The 19,940-nt window shown below is 42.1% G+C and overlaps 1 protein-coding gene across 1 annotated transcript in view; it reads left to right on the forward strand.

Annotated features, from left to right (window-relative positions):
- Positions 1-19,940, forward strand: part of VAV1 (vav guanine nucleotide exchange factor 1) — a 50,244-nt gene that overhangs the window by 15,845 nt on the left and 14,459 nt on the right. Inside the window, exons 2-13 of the mRNA XM_007489040.2 lie at positions 3,068-3,184; positions 4,321-4,379; positions 4,677-4,745; positions 5,012-5,120; positions 5,442-5,537; positions 5,734-5,802; positions 13,196-13,299; positions 13,676-13,775; positions 18,787-18,882; positions 19,169-19,237; positions 19,582-19,668; positions 19,797-19,882. Coding sequence (XP_007489102.1) covers positions 3,068-3,184; positions 4,321-4,379; positions 4,677-4,745; positions 5,012-5,120; positions 5,442-5,537; positions 5,734-5,802; positions 13,196-13,299; positions 13,676-13,775; positions 18,787-18,882; positions 19,169-19,237; positions 19,582-19,668; positions 19,797-19,882 — 1,061 coding nt within the window. The remainder of the gene's footprint in view (positions 1-3,067; positions 3,185-4,320; positions 4,380-4,676; positions 4,746-5,011; positions 5,121-5,441; positions 5,538-5,733; positions 5,803-13,195; positions 13,300-13,675; positions 13,776-18,786; positions 18,883-19,168; positions 19,238-19,581; positions 19,669-19,796; positions 19,883-19,940) is intronic.

Here is a 19,940-nt window from a genome sequence, read left to right on the forward strand (position 1 = left end):
GTAGACCCTTCTCGTGATTAAATTTAAAAGTAGGAGAGGGGAGAGTTAATCCCATCTTCACTATTGTATATATGTGTATATGTATATATATATACATATATATATATATGTATATATATATATGTAATTATTTTTTTAAACTATTGGTTAAGGACTACTGGGAAGGGGCCAGTTGTCTCAAGCATGGAATAGTTAAATAACTTTTCCCAGGAACCAGGCTATGACAGAAGGTGAGGGACATCTGAAAATCAGCTCCAACCCACTCACAAGAAGATCATTAGATTTCTGGAAATCTAAAAATGCTGCAAATCAGAGTTCAAGTGTTATTGCTTGGTGGATTGTCTAGACTTGAGAAAGTGGAGGAGAAGGGTTAATGATGCAGACTGCTGGGCTCATTGGATCCTAATATTGCCTTTCATACAAAGAAAAAACAAGGTCATGCCATATTTAGAGATGTCTCCCCTATTTGGGGGAGTTGAGGTCTAAAGGACTGGCATATGTGTGGAGCTTTGGAAGAAGTGGTGGGGATGGTGGCTAGGTTGCTCAGTGGATAGAGAACCAGACCTGGAAACAAGAAGTCCTGGGTTCAAATATGACTTCAGGTACTAGTCATCCTAGATGTGTGATCCTGGGCAAGTCACTTCACCCCCAAGCACCTAGCTCTTACTTCTTTTCTGCCATGGAAACAATACTTAGTACTGATTCTAAGATGGAGGGTAAGGGTTTAAAAGAAAAGGAAGGGAAGCAAGAAGCAGAAGGGTTGGGGGACCAGCCAGTACAAAGGCACACAGATAGAAAATAGAATGTTTTGTGGTTGGATGAGTAGAGATATGCACAAAACCAGGAAAGGTAGGTTGGATCTAGGTGGTAAAGGGCTTTAAATGATCAATGGAGGAGTTCGTAATTGATTCTACAGGAAATAGGGAGCCACTGAAATTTCTTGGTCAGGGCAGTGATGTTGTCAGACTTCTGTTTTAAGAAAATTACTTTGTGGGGGAAGCTAGTAATAGCCAGGCCTGTAGAAAGGATATCCTGGGTTCAAATTCAACCTCAGAAACATTCTAGCAGTGTGACCCTGGGTTATATTACAGGGATACCTACATTGCATCGTTTGGTTTTTTTTAAACCCTTAGAATTGATACAAGTATTGATTCCAAAGCAGAAAAGCTATAAGAACTGGGCAATTGGGGTTAAATGACTTGTTCAGGGTCACGCAGCTAGGAAGTATCTAAGGCAAGATTTGAATTCAGGATCTCATATTTTCAGGGCTGGCTGAGCCACTTGGGAACCCCCATAATCTGTTTTTTTAAGGAAGGATATTTTATGTCTGTGTCAGGTATCCAGTGGTGATCCAGTGGATAGAATATTGGGCCAGGGGGACCCAAGTTCACATCTGACTTCAGATACTTCCTAGCTGTGTGACTCTGGGGAAAGTCATTTTAACCTCTCTTTATCTCAGTTTCTTCAACTATAAAATGGGCATAATAAAAGTACTTATTTCTTTGGGTTTTTTTGAGGATCAAATGACATATTTGTAAACCACTTAGTACAGTGCCTAGCATAAAGTGTTGTTATTTAGTTATTTTTCATTTGTGTCTGACTATTCCTGACATCATGTGAGGTTTTCTTGGCAAAGATACTGGAGTGGTTTGCCATTTCCTTTTCCAGCTCATTTTACAAATGAGGAAACTGAGGCAAATAGGGTTAAGTGACTTGCTGGCAGTCACACAGCTAGTAAGTGTCTGAAACCAGATTTGAACTCAGAGAGACTCAGAGAGTCTTTCTGACTTCAGGCCAGGGATCCAGAGTTACCACCTAGAAACCTCTCTGGCACATGGTAGGCACTTAATAAATGCTGCTATTTATTATTATTATTAAATTTAACACAACAATAGCAAAACTGCCCTGTTTTTCTATCTCCTGTTTTCTTCTGCACCAATAAACAATCAAATAAATAAATAGACCCTTACCTTCTGGCTTAGGATCAATTTTAGGTAATTGGGGTTAAGTGACTTGCCCAGGGACACACAGCTAGAAAGTAGTTGAGGTCAATTTCAATCCAGGACCTCCCAAATCCAGCCTAGTGCTTTAATCCACTGTGCTATCTATGGGCCCCTTCTGTGTGTTCTTTGTTTCATCGTTTCTCTTTTGTTTCTTTATTTTGTGTCACTCTCACTACCCATCATTCCCCCCAACCCTGTATAAGTTCTACATCATAACAAATAAATACAGTCACCCAAAACAAATCCCCACATTGGCTATATCCAAGAGTGTCTGTCCCTTTCTATACATTCTAGCCCATCTATCACACTCATCCCAGAACCTCAAAAGCCTAGAATGTTAGAGTTGAAAACCCCCGGGCTCGTGGAATCTTAGAAGTCTAGAACTTGAAACCATCAGGGTTCTAGATTCTGAAAATCCTAAATTCTGGTATCTGGAATGATTAGACTATTAGACTGTTGAAACTGAGTTGGGTACCCAGCTCTAGGGGAGCCTGGACTTAAGTGTTTATCAGGAGGTAAAAAGCATGATTCCTTCTTTGGTCATTGCATGATCCCAGTTCTGAAGTTTCAAAGAAAATTCTTTCAACTCTACATTTTTGCAGTCACTGTATGAATTGTCTTGGTTCTGCTCACTTCCACAAGTTCCATACTGGTCCTCCCAGAATTCCCCTCATCTCTCCCTCTTGTCATTTCTTTATTTCTTTATTTTATTATTTATATTATTCATTATATATTATTTTATTATTTATTTATTTTATTATTTATATTATTTATTTATTAAAACCCTTACCTTCTGCCCCCCCCCCTGTCATTTCTTGAAACACAATAATATTCCATCTCATTCGGATGCTATAATTTCCCTAGCCATGCCTCAAGTGATGGGTACCACTTTTTTGCCAGTTCTTTGCCACGGTAGAAAATGCTGCCATGAACATTTTTGGGCACATGGGCCAAAGGCTTGCTGCCCCAGGGCTAGGGAAGGAGCCTGGTTGCTAAGCTTTAGGCAGGATGGAGAAGTGGGTGGGTGGCATCATCTTCCTCCATTGCCTCCCTCTCTCTTCCAGTTCCTTTGCCTCAAGAACATCCGCACCTTCCTGTTGGCCTGCTGTGAGAAGTTTGGCCTTCGCAGGAGTCAGCTGTTCGAGGTCTTCGACCTTTTTGATGTGCAAGACTTTGGGAAGGTGAGTCTTTTGAACATCTACCCTTCCCTGCCCTGCCCCTGGGCTCCATGGTCCATTCTCTAGGATGGCCTGGGCCCACTGTGTGCTCGGGTACCCAGGATTTAGAACTAGAAGAGATCTCGATCATCATGGAAAGATCACCTACACAGGCTGCTCCTTCCTTTTCCAAGTGAGCGCCAGAAATGCCAAAGTTGAAAAGAAACCAGGCCAGTATATGGGGTTGGCCAAAAGAGCAAAGTGGCTGGGTAAAAAAAATGTCCAATTTGCATAAACTTCAAGACCACCTGCTTTGTATGAGTGGAGAGAAAGCCCTGTCTGAGGCACGGTGGAGATTTACATAGAAAAGAGAAAACAGAGGTGTTTAATTTGGTTGGGGAGAAGGGGGGAAGTGGGAGAAAAAGAAGCCACTGATGAAAGGAATTGGAATGATCTAGTAAAAGGAACTCTTAGTAAAAGAGGCAGCAGAGACTTGGAAGGGTGGGTTTCAGGGGAGAGGAGTTCAGTTAAACAAGGCTTCCTAGAGGAGGCGGGCTATGAGCTGGATGTTCTGGATTTGTGACTTCTAGAGAAAGGAGGGTGAGAGAAATGCTGTTAATATAGGAAGGTAAGACTTTGGAAGTGGAGATGCAAATTATCTGGCTCTAGGGTTTTTGCAGTTTTGCCTACTGGGGAGAAGTTCATTGATAACTGGGCTTAAGGAAGAGAATCTAGACTCTGGGAGTCCTGAAACCTTAGAACCTAAAAAAGGCAGAACCTCAAAAATTCAGAATCTTAAGAGTTTTTGAACTGAAGGCTCCTTCAATCTTAGAAGTCTAGACTTCTAGGATCTCAGGGTTCTAGACTTTAAGGGACCTAAATTCTGGAAATGAGAAAGGACAGAATAGTGGACCACTTTAAGGGACTTAAATTCCAGAAAAGAGAAAGGATAGAATACTGGACTATTAAAAACTGAACAGAATAGTGGACTACTTTAAGGGATCTAAATTCTGGAAATGAGAAAGGACACAATAGTGGACTACTTTTCCTTGCTCTAGGAGATTCCAGGCTTAAGAGAATGTATGGTGCTCATGCTAGGGGGTGGTTATATGGCTGGGCCCATCTTGGTCCCCATTTCTAAGTCCATTTTTCACGTTCAGGTAATCTACACCTTGTCGGCTTTGTCATGGACAACGATAGCCCAGGACAAGGGGATCGTGTGAGTTTGATCATCTTTTCTTGCAAGATTCTTGTAGATCTTGTGCTTCTAGCTCTTTGCTTTCCCCCCGTCCCCTCTCTTCTATCATATAGACCCCCCCATTTCTGGTTAATTATCCTGTTCTGGAGACATATACAAGACTATATACAAGGGTTTACCAAACCTTTCAGTGCATAAATATGTGAGTCATGATGATAATAATAATAATGACGATGATGAAGCCTGATCATGCAGAAGTCCCTGAAGCAGGGACAGAGCAACAGCCTTCTCTTCCCAACTGGACCCTCTTCTTCCCAGGCCCTTCCCCACAGATGAAGACAGCCTTGGGGATGACGACATCTACAGTGGACTGTCTGATCAGATCGAGTGAGTGAGCCCTGTTGGGAGATGGATGAGAAACTGGGGAGTTTTTCCTAGAAGCTGGAGATTGGACTTCTTACCATTCCTTGAGGGAAGGAGGGAGAAGAGACACAACTTTGTCCTGAATAGCATAGGAGGAAGGCATAGTTAAAGCTGTCTGTAATCAAAGAAGGCTTCCCAGAGGAGGTGATTTGGTGGGACTCCCTTAGTTCCTAGGCTTTGGGTACTAGAGGAGAGGGATGTCATGTCTGATGATCATCCCTTCCCCTAAGTGACACTGTGGAGGAAGATGAGGACCTGTATGACTGTGTGGAGAATGAGGAGGCAGAGGGAGATGAGATCTATGAAGACCTCATGCGGACAGAACCCACACCCATGCTGGTAAGCTGGGAGTGTTGGTGGAATGTGGCTTTTGATTCTGTGTATGGGAATGGCTCATGACCCTTGGGTTGGTGCCAGGAAGGAATGTATGTGAATGGGGAGGCTAAGTAGATCAGTGGCTTGAGAGTCAGACTTAAAAATGAAATGTCCTGGGTTCAAATCTGACCTCAGACACTTCCTAGTGGGGTAACCCTGGGCAAGTCACTTAACCCCCATTGCCCAGCCCTTACCACTCTTCTGCCTTAGATCCAGTTCACAGTATTTGGTCTAAGATGGAAGGTAAGGGTGTAAAAAAATGTCTGTTCTTCCTCTCTTTCTCAGCCCAAAATGACCGAGTTGGACAAGAGGGCCTGTTGTCTCCGGGAGATCCAGCAGACAGAAGAGAAATACACAGACACCCTCAGCTCTATCCAGCAGGTGGGAACCGGTCTGGGGAGGAGCAGCTGAGGTCCATGTGGCTTGAGGAGGGGGAACCTCTCCTCCCCTCCCCTCCCCTCCCCTCCCCTCCCCTCCCCTCCCCTCCCCTCCCCTCCCTTCCCCTCCCCTCCCCTCCCCTCCCCTCCCCTCCCCTCCTCTCCCCTCACTCCCTTCTCTCTTCCTTCCCCATCTCTAGCACTTCCTGAAGCCCCTGCAGCGGTTCCTGAGAGGGGAGGACATTGAGATCATCTTTATCAACCTGGAGGTGAGCTCTGCCCGCCCTTGCCCACAGTCTCTCCAGAGCTCTCCCTCCAGCTGGGCTGCCCCATCTCCATCCATCCATTGGCGTGTCGGTACCTTCTGCCCTTCATTCAGCTCCGTTTGGTGTCCAGAATGCTGGACTCGGTGGTGGTGGGACCCTGGTTCATTTCTTGACATAGTATCGTCCTGGGCAAGTCATTTAGGGCCGCTGAGCCTAGCATTATTATTCTGTCAGATACAATACCTGGAATATTTAGCTCTCAGGGCCAGATGGAGTTAACAGATATTTATTAAACGCCTACTATGTGCTGAAGAAAGGCAAAAGGTAGCCCCTGATCTCAAGAAGCTGGGCTGGGGAGGCTCCATTCAAACAAGATAAATTGGAGATGATCTTAGATAACAGTCTGAAAGTGCTACAGAATGTCACCTCTGATTTTTTAGCAAGCAGTTATTAAGCACCTACTGTATGCAAGGCCCTGGGTTCAGCACTAGGTTTTATTCAGCACTATGACACAAACTTGAGCTCTTTACTCCAAGTCTATAAGGGGCAGCAGGAGAGTGGAGAGAGCCAGGCATGGACAGGATTGTTTTTTCTACAAATAACATTTAATTTTTTCCAATTAAAAGTAAAAACAATTTTAAACACAACCCCCTCCTTACTTTCTGTCTTAGTATCAACTCTAAGACAGAAGGGCTAGGAAAATAGGGTTAAGTGGCTTGCCCAGGGTCACCCAGCTAGAAAGTGTCCAAGGTCACATTTGAATTCGGGTCTTCCCTGGCTCTCCTATCACTGAGCCACCTACCCACCCCATTAACATTTGTTGTTGTTTTTTAAAACTCTCACCTTCCATCCTAGAATCAATCTGGAAGTCTAGGCAATTGGGGTTAAGTGACTTGCCCAGGGTCACATAGCTAGGAAGTGTCAGAGATCAAATTTGAACCCAGGACCTCCTGTCTCTAGTCCTGGCTCTCCATCCACGGAACCACTTAGCTGCTCCAATGTTTTTATTTTTTAATTATTGAGTTCCAAATTCTCTTCTTCCCTCTCCCTCCTCTCTGAGAGGACAGGCAATTTGATCAGGATCAGAGAGCCCATAAATAATTGTGATGCCGTGCAAAGGAGCTGTCTATGCAATGTTACAAGAAATTTGAGGAGGGGGAGATCATTTTCACTTGGGGGAGGCTTCTGGGAGGAACTGACCCTTGGCTAGCCTGGAAGGAAAGGAGGCTCTTCAACAGACGGTGAAGAGAAGAGAGTTCAGTTCTAGGCATGGGGCGTGCCATGAGCAAAGGCAGGAAGATGGGCAAGAACTGGATGAGAATTGGGGATGGAAAGTATTAATTTTTAAAAAATTAAGTTTATTTATTTAATGAATTAATTCAGAATATTTTCCCCTGGTTACAAGATTCACGCTCTTTTCCTCCCCTTCTCCCACCCCCTCCAGTAGCCGACGTGCAATTCCATTGGACGTGTGTCAATGACGTGTGTCATTGATCAATTTCCCTATTGGTGATAATTGCACCAGGGGGATCCTTTAGAGTCGAAAGTAGTTAATTTTTTTAAAAATTAAGTTTATTTGATTAATTAATTCAGAATATTTCTCCTGGTTACATTCGTGTTCGTTTAGAGTCCAAAGTAGTTCAGTTTTGATAGAGTGCGATGTATAGAGAAGAGGGTAAGAGGAGATAAGGTTGGGAGCGCCGGAAAAGTTTCGGACAGGGAGGGAGACCGAGACCTGGGGGTCGGGACCTGGGAAACGTATTTGGGCAGCTGCGTGGAGGCTGGATAAGAGAAAACGGGGGACGGGCGCCAGAGAAACCAGTTGGGAGGCTCTTCTAATAGTTCAAGTAAGAGATGTTCAGGGTAGTTACAGAGTGAAGGGAAGGCAGGAACAGACCCCAGAAGAGGGCGTGCTGGGGACCGTCCTGATTGGATATGGAAAGGAGAGGGAAGAGTCACAGAAATCATGAGTGACTGGTGATCTGAGGGTGTCTTCCGAGGAATGAAGGGAAGCGGAAAGGGCCAGGGGAGCTGCTCAGGGGAAGATGGTAAGTTCGATTTTAGACAGGACAACTTCGGAAGTTATGTAGGAGGTTGCCAGTATGGCATAGTGGAGATACTACTGGGATTGATAGTCAGAGGACCTGGGTTCAAATCCTACCTTTCACCTAGCTTGTTTTGGTGACCATGGCAAATCACTGGGCCTCAGTTTCTCCATCTGTAAAATGGGGAGGGGTGTCAGCCTAGGTGACTTCGAAGACCCCTTTTCGTTCTAAACACACGATTCTATCATCGTGTCTAGCAGGCTGGTGATATTAGGAGACCAGAGTTCACAGGGAGGTTGGGGTGGAGATTGACATGTGGGAGCCATTTGGGTAGAGTTACAAGAGGGAGCCTTGGAAACAAATGAGATGAGGAAGGCAAAGTGGGTAGCAAGAGTGGGGAGAAGAGAGCCGGGAAAGGAGCTTTGGGAAGTCCTTGTATTCGAAAGGAAGAAAGAGGAGGAACCAGGGAGAGAAGTGGGGGGTAGGGGCTGGGAGGTAGGATGGAGCAGACCCTTAGAGAGGCCAAAGGGGAACAGTAGGAGACCAGAAAAGGAGTGTTTCCTGCCTCCCTCTGGCTATAAAACACTAGAGAGAAATCCCAAGCCATTTTGGTCCTGCCTCTGGCTGTAAAGGGGGGGGGGATATTAGGGGGCTGGAGAGTGGGTGCCTGGGGCTCAGAACACATCTTAGAAGGGCAGAATAAAAGTTTTGATGGAGGTTCCATGACTTTGAACTAGGGAACCTGGGACTCAGTCATCCATGTATAACAGAGATGCATGTATGTGTAGAGGTTTACACCATCTGGGGTGGAAGGTTGCCAATCATTTTAGAAATTTAGATTCAATAATTTTTTATTAAGTACCTACTATGTTCCAGACACCATGCTAAGCACCTTACAAATATGATCTCATTGGGACCTCATGATAAAGATATAATTATTATTATCTATGTTAGATGATAATACTAATTATTATTTTTCTATCTATTATATATTAGATCATTATTACCTATATCTATTATTATCTTCATTTTACAGATGATGAAATGGAGGCAAAGAGTAGTTAAATGATTTGCCCAGGTTTACACAGCTAGTAAGTGTCTGAGATCAAATTTGAACTCAGGTCTTTTTTTTTTTTAAACCCTTACCTTCCATCTTGGAATCAATACTGTGTATGGGTTCCAAGGCAGAAGGGTGGTAAGGGCTAGGTAATAGGGGTTAAGTGACTTGCCCAGGGTCACAGAGGCTTGAACTCAGGTCTTCTTGACTGTATTCATTGGGTCACTTAGAAATCTTTTCTCCTGGGTTTAATCTGTTCCTAAGGGAGACCCTGTGACTCAAGATCAGACCCCTAACCTCATCTGATTATTGAAATTTAATAGAGGAGCAGCTGGGTTGCTCAGTGGATAGAGAGCCAGGATTAGTGACAGGAGGTCCTGGGTTCAAATTTGACCTCAGACACTTCCTAGCTATGTGATTCTGGGCAAGTTACTTAATCCAAATTGCCTAGCCCTTACCTCTCTTCTGCTTTGGAACTGATACTTAGTATCAGTTCTAAGATAGAAGGTAAGGGTTTAAAAATAAAAAGAAATTTAATGGAGATAAATGTAAAGGCCTCTAGTAAGGGTTCAAAAAACAAACTACTCCTGAATTAATATAGTAAAAATTATATTTTTATAATAAAAATATAATAAAAAACCTAAAGTAATTTACCTGTTCAGTACCATGTCAATCAAACTACCAAAAAACTGTTTTATAGACTTAGAAAAAAATAACAAAAATTTTCTGAAAGAACAAAAGATCAAAAATATAAAGGGAATTGATGGAAAAAATTTGAAGGATGACCTAGCATTACCAGATCTCAAACTGTATAAAGCAATAATAATCAAAACAATCTGGTACCAGCTAAGAAATAGGACAATGGATCAATGGAATAGATTAGGGGTAAAAGACCTAAGCAATCTAGTGTTTGATAAAGCCAAAGATCCTAGCTTTTGGGATAAGAACTCACTATTTGATAAAAACTTCTGGGAAAACTGGAAAAGTGTGGCAGAAATTAGGTATAGACCAATATACCTCTACCAAGGTAAGGTCAAAATGAGTATATGATTTAGATGTAACAGGTGATAACTATAAGTAAATTAGGGGGACATAGCATAGTATACCTGTTAGATCTACGGAGAAGGGAAAAATTTATTATCAAACAAGAGAACATTATAAGATGTAAAATGAATACTTATGACTATATTAAATTAAAAAAGTTTTTTTATAAACAAAAACAATGAAGCCAAGATTAGAAGGAAAATAACAAACTGGGAAAAAATTTTTTATAATAAATTTCTCTGATAAAGGTCTCATTTCTCAAATATATAAAGAACTAAGTCACATATATAAGAATACAAGCCATTCCCCAGCTGACAAATGGTCAAAGGATATGAATAAGTAGTTTTCAGATGAAATCAAAGTTATTAGTCATGAGAAAAAATGTTCCAAATTATTCTTGATTAGAGAAATGCAAATTAAAACAACCCTCAGGTACCACCTGACACCTATCAGATTGACCAATATGACAATAAAGGAAAGTGATAAATGTTGGAGGGGATGTGGCAAAATTGGGACATTAATGCATTGCTGGTGGAGTTGTGAACTGATCCAACCATTCTGGAGGGCAATTTGGAACTATGCCCAAAGGGTCATAAAACTGGGCATACCTTTTGATCCAGTAAGATCACTACTAGGTCTGTATCACAAAGAAATTTTAAAAAAGGATAAGGGACCTACTCACAAAAATATTTATAGCAGCTCTTTTTGTGGTAGCAAAGAATTGGACATTGAGGGGTTGTCCATCAATTGGGGAATGGCTGAACAAATTGTGGTATGTGATGGGGATGGAATACTATTGTGTTGTAAGAAATGATAAATATAGGGGCAGCTAGGTAACTCAGTGGATTGAGAGCCAGGCCCAGAGACAGGAGGTCCTGGGTTAAAATATAGCCTCAGACACTTCCTGGCTGTGTGACCTTGGGCAAGTCACTTAACCCCCTTGCCTAGCCCTTACCACTCTTCTGCCTTAGACCCAATATACAACATTGATTCCAAGATGGAAGGGTAAGAGTTTTTAAATTAAAAAAAAAATGATGGAACAGGATGATTTCAGAAAGAGATGGAAAGACCTATGTGAACTGATGCAGAGTGAAATGAGCAGAACCAGGAGAACATTGTAAACAATAACAGTAATATTGTGTAGTGATCAACTGTGAAAGACTTAGCTATTCTCAGCAACACAATGACCCAAGACAATTCTGAAAGACTTCTGACAAACAATGCTATCCACTTCCAGAGAAGAAATTGTTGGAGTCTGAATGCAGATCAAAACATATGATTTTTCACTTTAGCTTATTTGGTTTTTATTTGGGGATTTTGGTTTCATATGATTATTCTCTTTTAAAAATGAACAGTGTGTCTTATGTGATAATACATGTATAACCCAGATTGAATTGCTTGCCAGCTCTGGGAAAGGGGAAGGACTGGATGGAGGGAGACAATTTGAATCTTATAACTTCAGAAAACTGATGTGAAAATTTGTTATTTCGTGTAATTGGTAAAATAAAATGTTTTTACAAAAAAAAATCCCAACAAATTGCTTAAGGGCAGGAAGTAGAAAAGTAGTTAGACAACAGTTCACATGAAAAGGACCTGGGCATTTTAGTGAATAGCCAGCTTAATACAAATCAACATGGTAGCCTTCCCCCTAAAGTGGATATTGTATTTGGCTGCATTAAGAGACTCCCAAAGTGTCTAGAAGAGGGGAGGTCTTGATCTTCCTCTTCTGTGCCTGGGACAAATCACAGAACATCTGGAATGTGCTCCATTCTGGGTGCTTCATTTTAGGAACAAATCCAGAGGAGGAATGGATACCACAAGCACCAAGCCATTTAGGGTCAATTAAGGAAATGGATACCATAAGATCATTGATTTACATTTGAAAGGGACTTTGGAGGTCATTTGGTTCAAATCCTTCATTTTATAGATGCAAAACTGAGGTCTATAGGGGGTAAGTGATTTGCCCATGGTTATACAGGGAGGAAGTGGCAGATGTGAACCCTGGTTCCCTTACTCCTCTGAGTCCAAATTCAGTTCTCTCTCTAAGAGATTTATCCTGGAGAAGAGAAGAGAAGACTGGAGGCTATGGGAGGCAGAAGAGCTGCCTTCAGGTATTTGAAGGGTGTTGGGGAAGAGAACTACCAACCTCAGACCGCTATTTAAAAATGGGATATTGATTGTTGTTGTTATTAGCTCTGCTTGACCTCCAAAGGCAGACAGAAATGTAATGGGTGGAAATTGCCCAGAGATAGATTTAGATCTGAATGTAGGAGAAAAGACAAAATCCCTAACAACCCAAGATCTTTGAAAGTGGAAGGCAGCTAGTAGCACAGTGGATAGAGCCTCAAACCCAGGGTGGGGAGGACTTAGGATCAGATCTGGGCTCCTATACTTACTAGCAGTGTGACCCTGGGTAAGTCACTTAGCCCTAATTATCCCTTATCATTCATCTGTCTTAGAATTAATACTAGGCAGTATGTAAGGGTTAAAATTTTAAAATGGAAGTGGGAGGTAGGAGGATCTCCATAGATGAAAGTCTTCAGAAAGAAGGGGGATGAGCAATTACAGGGAGGTTAGAAGGGGATTAGGGGTCAGGTATGGGTTGGGCTAGAGCCTTGTTGCCAAGCTCAAATGGAAATGGGGGTTACCAGTCCATGCATAGGGCTGCTAGGTGGTGCAGTGGATAAAGGACTGGGCTTGGAGTGAGGAATACTGCTCCTCCTGAGTTCAAATCCGACACTTATTAGCTGGGCAGGTCATTTAACCCTGTTTACCTCAGTTTCCTCATCTGTAAAATGATCTGGAGAAATAAATAATAAATCACTTCATTATCTTTGCTGAGAAAACCCCAAAAGGGGTCAAGGAAAGTTGCACATGACTGAAATGACTGAACGATAACAAAAATCCATTCATAAGGATACTTGCTAGCCATTTACAGACTTAATTTGAAATGGACTATTATCTATGTTTTATTACATTTTCATTTATTTTGTTAAATATTTCCCAATTATGTTAAAAAAAAACCCCTTACTTTCCATCTTAGAATCAATACTATGTATTGGTTCCAAAGCAGAAGAGAGGTAAGAACTAGGCAATGAGTGTTAAGTGACTTAACCAAGGTCACACAGCCCCAGTTATATTTTAATCTAGTTAATCTGTACTGAGAGAGTTGTGTATCACATGCTGTGTATTTGCTACATCAAAGTCCTTTTTACTTCTGTGATTCTTTGCTTCTGTATTTTCTGCTCAGGACCTTCTCAGTGTCCATAGTTGCTTCCTGAGGGACCTGAAGGATGCTCTTTCAGCCAACGGCGCCCCAGACCTTTATCAGGTGTTCATCAGCTATAAGGAAAGGTGAGACTGGAAGGGGGAGGAGTAGCTAAAGGAACTACTGACCAAGCAGATGCTGGGTGGCCTCCAGGAGTGCTGCAGATCTGGGTTCCAGTGCTGAATTAACCATAGGTTGGCTTATGTGGTTTTGAGTAAATCACTTCCCTTCCCTGGTCTTTGACTTCCCTTATAGTCAGACAGCTGTCCACCAAGTCTCAGTAGAGCTCCTGGGTTAGGGGAAGCCTAAGCTGAGCCCCTGAGATTGAGAGAAATTGTCAAACACTACAAATGGCGGCTTAATTCATTTTTTGGTTAGTTGTCTTGACTTAAGAAAGTGATGGATGCATCACCTCTTCCCAGAGACATTTCCTTACGCCCTATTGGTTTTCATCCTCTGCAGGTTCCTTGTATATGGCCGTTACTGCAGCCAGGTGGAATCAGCCAGCAAGCACTTGGATCGAGTGGCCAGCATGCGGGAGGATGTGCAGATGAAGCTGGAGGTTGGTGGCCTGGGAGTAGAGTAGGGAGCAAGGAATAATGGGGGCTTGGTTCACATGATCAGGCTGAGGCATACACCATCTAACCATAATCATAAGAGCACCAACAAATAGCCCCAAGTACCCAAGTGGCTCTGTGGTTTCATCAGTGCGGTATTCTCTGCCGCAATGCAGACTATAACCCATCCACACCTGCTCATTCTGTGCTGCTCTTTATCATGTGCTTCCTCCCTTCTCATGGTTCACCACCCAAAGTTCTGGAAGCCTTTCTCCATTTCCTTTGATATGAACAGGATACCAAGGGAGCACATGGACTATCCAACCCTCTTGTTTTATGGATGAAAAACTGACATCCAAATAGAATCAGTGATTTGCTCATGGTCATGCAGGGAATAAGTGGAAGAGGTAAAACTTTTTTTTAAACTCTTACTTTCTGTAATTACTTAAAGTAATTTTGTTTTTGGTGTAAGTAATTGCTTAATTACTTAAACTAAATTACTTTTTGTTTAAGTAATTACTTAAAGTAAAAAAGTAAGTAATTACTTAGAATTGATATTAAGTATAGATTCTAAAGCAAAAGAGCAGTGAGGTCTAGGCAGTGGGGCTAAGTGACTTGCTCAGGGTCACCCATCTAGGAAACGTTTGAGGTCAGATTTGAACCCAGAACCTCCTATTGCCAGCTCTGGTGCTCAATCCACTGATTCACCTTGCTGCCTCCTGTAAGGAATTAAAATTAAGGGTTTGACTAATATATATGAAAATTATAAATAATATGGTGGTCACTGATTTAAAATATTTTAGCTCAAGTCAAAATGACTTTCAATAGTTTTTATTGACAAAATAGGTGGAGAGAGTGAAAGTTGAGAAATACAAAAAGAGGGTACAGAAGATATTTAGCCTATCACACTAAATATTGCTCTGGTGCTCAACTCACCCTGGCATGATTTGTTAACCCTCAACCAGAATTAATCTCTCTCCAGAAGTCAGGAAAGGAAAGCCAGCTATTCACTCATCTAAGTTCCCTCCAAGAGGCAGTTTGAGCTGAAGATGATGACCTGTTGAGGATGACTCCTGAAGCCGACCTTTAGCCCCAGAAATTCAGGGCTTTTATAGTGACTTCTTGTCCCTTCCCCTCTTCACAGGGACCAATCACAGCTTTCAAATTGTCTAGCACTGCCTGGGGCGGGGGAGGGGGGATAATGTCTTGTGGGATTCACTTCTCATCCTCTGGCGATTTAAACTCTTGACTGATTGAGTTGTTACCCCCTTTAGCAAATGACTTGTGAACACTCTTATTTAGTGTCTAGTGAGGTACTAAGTAGGGGTACTAAAAGAAAGTCTGATTCACACTTCACTGGTGAAGTACTAAGTAAGGATACTTAAGTTTGTGTCAACCAAGTGTTAACTCAAAATAGACAAAAAGAATAAAGAATTCCCTTTCACACTTCATCCCCTAACTTTTTAAACCCTTACCTCTGTCTTAAAATTGATACTAAGTATGGATTCCAAGGTAGAAGAACTTGGTTTACTTTCTAAGAGGAAAGATAAGACTTCTGTGGGCTATGGCTTTTTAGAATATAAACTGAATTGCAAAATCTTATAGAGAAGAATGATAGGTAATTATGGGGAGCAGTGCCTAAAACAATTAGAGACCGCAGATTAATAAATATTTATTAAATGCTTACTAGATGCCAGACACTTGTGCTTGATGCTGGGAATACAAGTATAAAGAATGAAACGATCCCTACTGCTTATTGCAATGAGCTTACATTCTACTGGAGACATGTGAAATATTCACCAGTGAGTCAATTCAGTCTATATAGGGCATCAAATATCAATTTGGCATCTGTGTAAAGAATGGGTTAAAGAGAGAAGAGTGATAAAGGGGGAGAGAGATAAAGGGTGACCACTTAGGAAGTCAGTTTAAAAGTCCAAGGGAAACATAATGAGGGCTCACAGTAATGTGATTGTAATTTGACTAGAGAGAAGAAAAAATGGGCGGATGAAAGAGAGATTGAGGAAATAGAATTGTTAAGACTTGGCAACTGATTGGATACATGGAGGAAGTGGAGGGAGGGAGTGATAGTGAAGGGCTGAAGCTAATGTCTAGGTGACAGAAAGAGTGATGGTGCTTTTGATAGAAATTGAGATATTAGAAGAAGTGGAAGTTTCAGGGAAATAATAATGAGTTCTGAGGGGTGATGTCTAGTAAGCAGTTAGAGATGTAAGACTGGAGTTCAAGTAAAGAGACGAGGGCTGGCAATGTATATCTGGGAATAATTTTCATAGAAATCAAAGCCTAATCTGTGAGAATTGATGAGAGCACCTCAAGAGAAGAGAAGGCTCAGGACAGAAGGAAGGAAGTGGAGGCCAAAACCAGTTTAAAGAAAGTTTACCGAGCTTCAACTAAGCAAAGTCATCCTGAGAATAAAGCTTGAAATAGGACTACAAACAATGGAAGATGGAAAAGATGGGAAAAGAGGTCTCTTTCTTTTTTAGATTAAATCTTTTTACCATCAAGGACAGTAGAATGATGCCATTTAGACACTAGCATTACATTCCTAGAAGTGCTTAAAGAGAAGACATGTCAAAGAAAATAAAGATGGGCAAGTGAGTTGGATGCTATAACAAGTACCACCAGAGGAGATCCAAACTGGAAATAATATTATTATGAGGACAATGAAGGATTAATTCACCAGGTTTCTAAAGGAGACAAAGATATCAGTGATGCAGAAGAACAAAACCAAAATCTCAGACCTTATTACTATTAAAAGAAAAAAAAATATGATGGAGAGAATAATAAACTGAAACTTACTTTTCCACATATATATGCACATACTTACATATTCACATATATACTTTTAAAATAAGAATCTATATATGCATTGAAGACATCCTTGATAAAGTTATTAGAAGGCTACAGGTAGACTTTTGCAGGCAAAATTCCTACAGCCCTCATTTTTTCCCCTATCGTATAATTAAACAAAAGATAATGATCTCTTTTATTGTTTGTTGACTATAAAAATGTATTTAATTTGGTAGAGTAAAATGCTGACTTGGCCTCTCCTCCAACAAAAGTGTCTCTTTGGCTTCTGTCAACATAATACAAGATTCCTTTAAAGATATGCCAAGAGATAGCTTTGTTTGACCAACTTGTGATCATTAAGATAAAGCAAGATTTAAAGAAAAAGATACACACACTCCGAAAATATCATGGAAGAAATTCAATTCAGAGGCCAAGTTGAAGAGGAATTCCCCCGTGGGATGTCCAATGCTACAGTTTGTGGATGACTGTACTAATTGCATCAAGCCTCCTGGGTGAGGTCCATTAATACTCAAAAGATTTTGTCCTAATTATCCACTCAGGAAAAATTAAATGGATGAGGAGAAGGGGCTGTTTTTGCTTCTTTTTGTAGCAGTACCACTTAGCACAATGCCTGGCAAATAGTAAGCAATAATACTTGTTGACCAGCTGATATGTAATTGGTTGCAACCAATAGAGAATAGTTATATAGGCATATGCACATATAGGTATATGTAAACACATGCATTCATTCACACACAAACATACACGCACACAAATGAACATACACGTACACATGTAGCCATTTGTACTTATACATGTATGTAGATATACATGTATGCATATGCATATATTAAAAACATTTGAATTGGACAATAACCTGGCACCAAATTTGAACAGGAGAAGCAGAAAATTGGACTGGGTTGCCTTTGCAAAGTTACCCAGTTCTTTATTTTACATTTTTTACATGTTTTATGTATATGCATTATTTATATAAGCAAAAACTGAGTTTTACATTTACAAAAAATCTGAGATCAGAGAGATGAAACCATGACTTGCCTATGGTCACACAGAGAGTAAGGATCAGAGGGAAGATTTGAAGTCAGGCAGCAACAGTACAATGGGAAAATTTTAACAACCAGCTCTCAAAACCAACCATATCTCCATCTTGTTTTTAAAATAAAATCCTTAACATTTTAGAATCTGTACTGAGTACTGATTCCAAAGCAGAAGTGCTGTTAAGGGCTAGGCAAATGGGGTTAATGATTGGCCCAGGGTCATGCAGCTAGGAAGTATCTGAGGTCACATTTGAAACCAGGACTTCCTGTCTCAAGGTCTGGCTCTCAATCTACACCTACCTTCCCATGTTATGCTTTTAAGTTAATCTTCACTGTTAGCTTTTTCTATCACTTCAAATCTAGATTTGAGGTGTCAAATGCATTACCTGTGGGGACACCTCCTAATATAGCTGCAACCAGATTAAAATGCAATTGGGAAATATTTAACAAAATACATAGAATATTAATATTTAGTTTTCTAAGTCAAGGTGCAGCCAGCAGGCATCTTTACATTCAGTTTGGTGACCCAAGTTTCTTTTTGAGTTTGATACCACTAGCCTAATCTGGCCTCACACACTTACTAGCGGTGTGACCCTGGGCAAGTCACTTAACACCATTTGCCTCAGTTTCTTTAACTGTCAAATGAGCTGGAGAAGGAAATGGCAAACCACTCTAGTTTCTTTGCCAAGAAAACCCCAAATGGGGTCACAAAGAGTTGGAATGCAACTGAAATGGCTCAACAGCTACCTCCACTCACCTAGACAATGAAGATGATAAACCCAGCCCTGACTTGTAGCCTTTGTGGATTTTCTGAGATGCACATGCTTATTCTGAAGACTTTCTTCCCCATGGGCCTGGGTCTGATTTAGTTCTGCTATATCCCTGAGCCTGGATCTCTCTGGCTCTAAGACAAGTGTTGGGCCAGGACGCCTCTCGAGCATCAAAGCTGGGAACTGTCACCCAGTCGGTGGCAGCCCACAGCCCTCCTAGTCTGTTTCCTTAGTGACTGCCCAGGGCCAGCTTGTTGCTTTCTATCTAGGAGCATCCCTCTGCCTCTTCGCCTCTCAGGAGGTTGACTCCTTTACCAGAGGATGGTTAGACCCAGTGAGACGGGAGCTCACCTGCCTGGGTCCCCTTTGCTTTCCCCCCCCAGGAATGCTCCCAGAGAGCCAACAATGGGCGGTTCACCCTGAGGGACCTGCTCATGGTCCCCATGCAGCGCGTTCTGAAATACCATCTTCTCCTTCAGGTGAGTTCTCTGCCTTCCCAACCCCATTGGGTGGCCCCTGTCTGGGGAGGGGGAAGGAAGGCATAGTAACCTCAAAAAATATGGGCTGGGGGGGCTCAGGGCATCTGGGTTCCTGGCTTGGGTAGAATGTGTGCAACAACAACAAAAAGTGTAGAAAAAATTCCATCTCTTGTACTGGGTGTGAATCAGTTTCCTGGAAAAATGTAGGGGACTTGGGTGAGTCATGGGAGACTCTGGGAGGGAATGAAGTCTTCTCTTTTGTTTCTGAACCTTTGCCCTCACCCAGGAACTGGTGAAGCATACCACAGATACTACAGAGAAGGAGAACATGCGGCTGGCATTAGATGCCATGAGGGTGAGGAGCAGAATGGGAGCGGGGCATGTCCTGCTATGGGGGGGAGACTTGGGAGACATATAGACATGATGTAGATAAAATGGGGGTAGCTCCGGACCTGGGTGAGAATATGGACACAGACTCTGATACTTCCTGCTTGTGTGGCTTCGGTCAAACCCCTTTCCTTCTCTTGGCCTCAGTTTCCACTTCTGTAAAATGAAGGATTTGATTTAAATAATTGTCCAAAGGTCCCTTCTGGCTCTTAGTTTTGGAGCCTTCTGGGACCTGGAGTCTCCCCTCTCCTTCCCTTAACAACCCCTACTGGCTCACTTGGCTCAGGGCTGCTTTGTCCTCTTGGTTCCCAGGATTTGGCCCAGTGTGTGAATGAGGTCAAGAGAGACAATGAGACCTTGAAGCAGATTACCAACTTCCAGCTCTCCATTGAGAACTTGGTAAGGATGGGGGCTCTAGACAGAGTGGGGGCAGCCTCCTTTGTGGGGAACTGGACTGGGGAGGTGGGGAAAAGGACTCTGCTGCCCCCAGTGCCAGCCCCTGCCCTCCTTCCCTCTCCCATTGCTAGACCAAGAACCTGGCACCCTATGGGAGGCCCAAGATCGACGGGGAACTCAAGATTGCCACATCGGAGAGGAGATCCAAGATAGACAGGTAGAGAGTCTCTCTCTTCAGAGTCCCCAAGCACCATCTCTTATTGGAGTAGAACGTG

The sequence above is a fragment of the Monodelphis domestica genome, chromosome 3, assembly GCF_027887165.1.
Source record: "Monodelphis domestica isolate mMonDom1 chromosome 3, mMonDom1.pri, whole genome shotgun sequence".
Taxonomy (NCBI): domain Eukaryota; kingdom Metazoa; phylum Chordata; class Mammalia; order Didelphimorphia; family Didelphidae; genus Monodelphis; species Monodelphis domestica.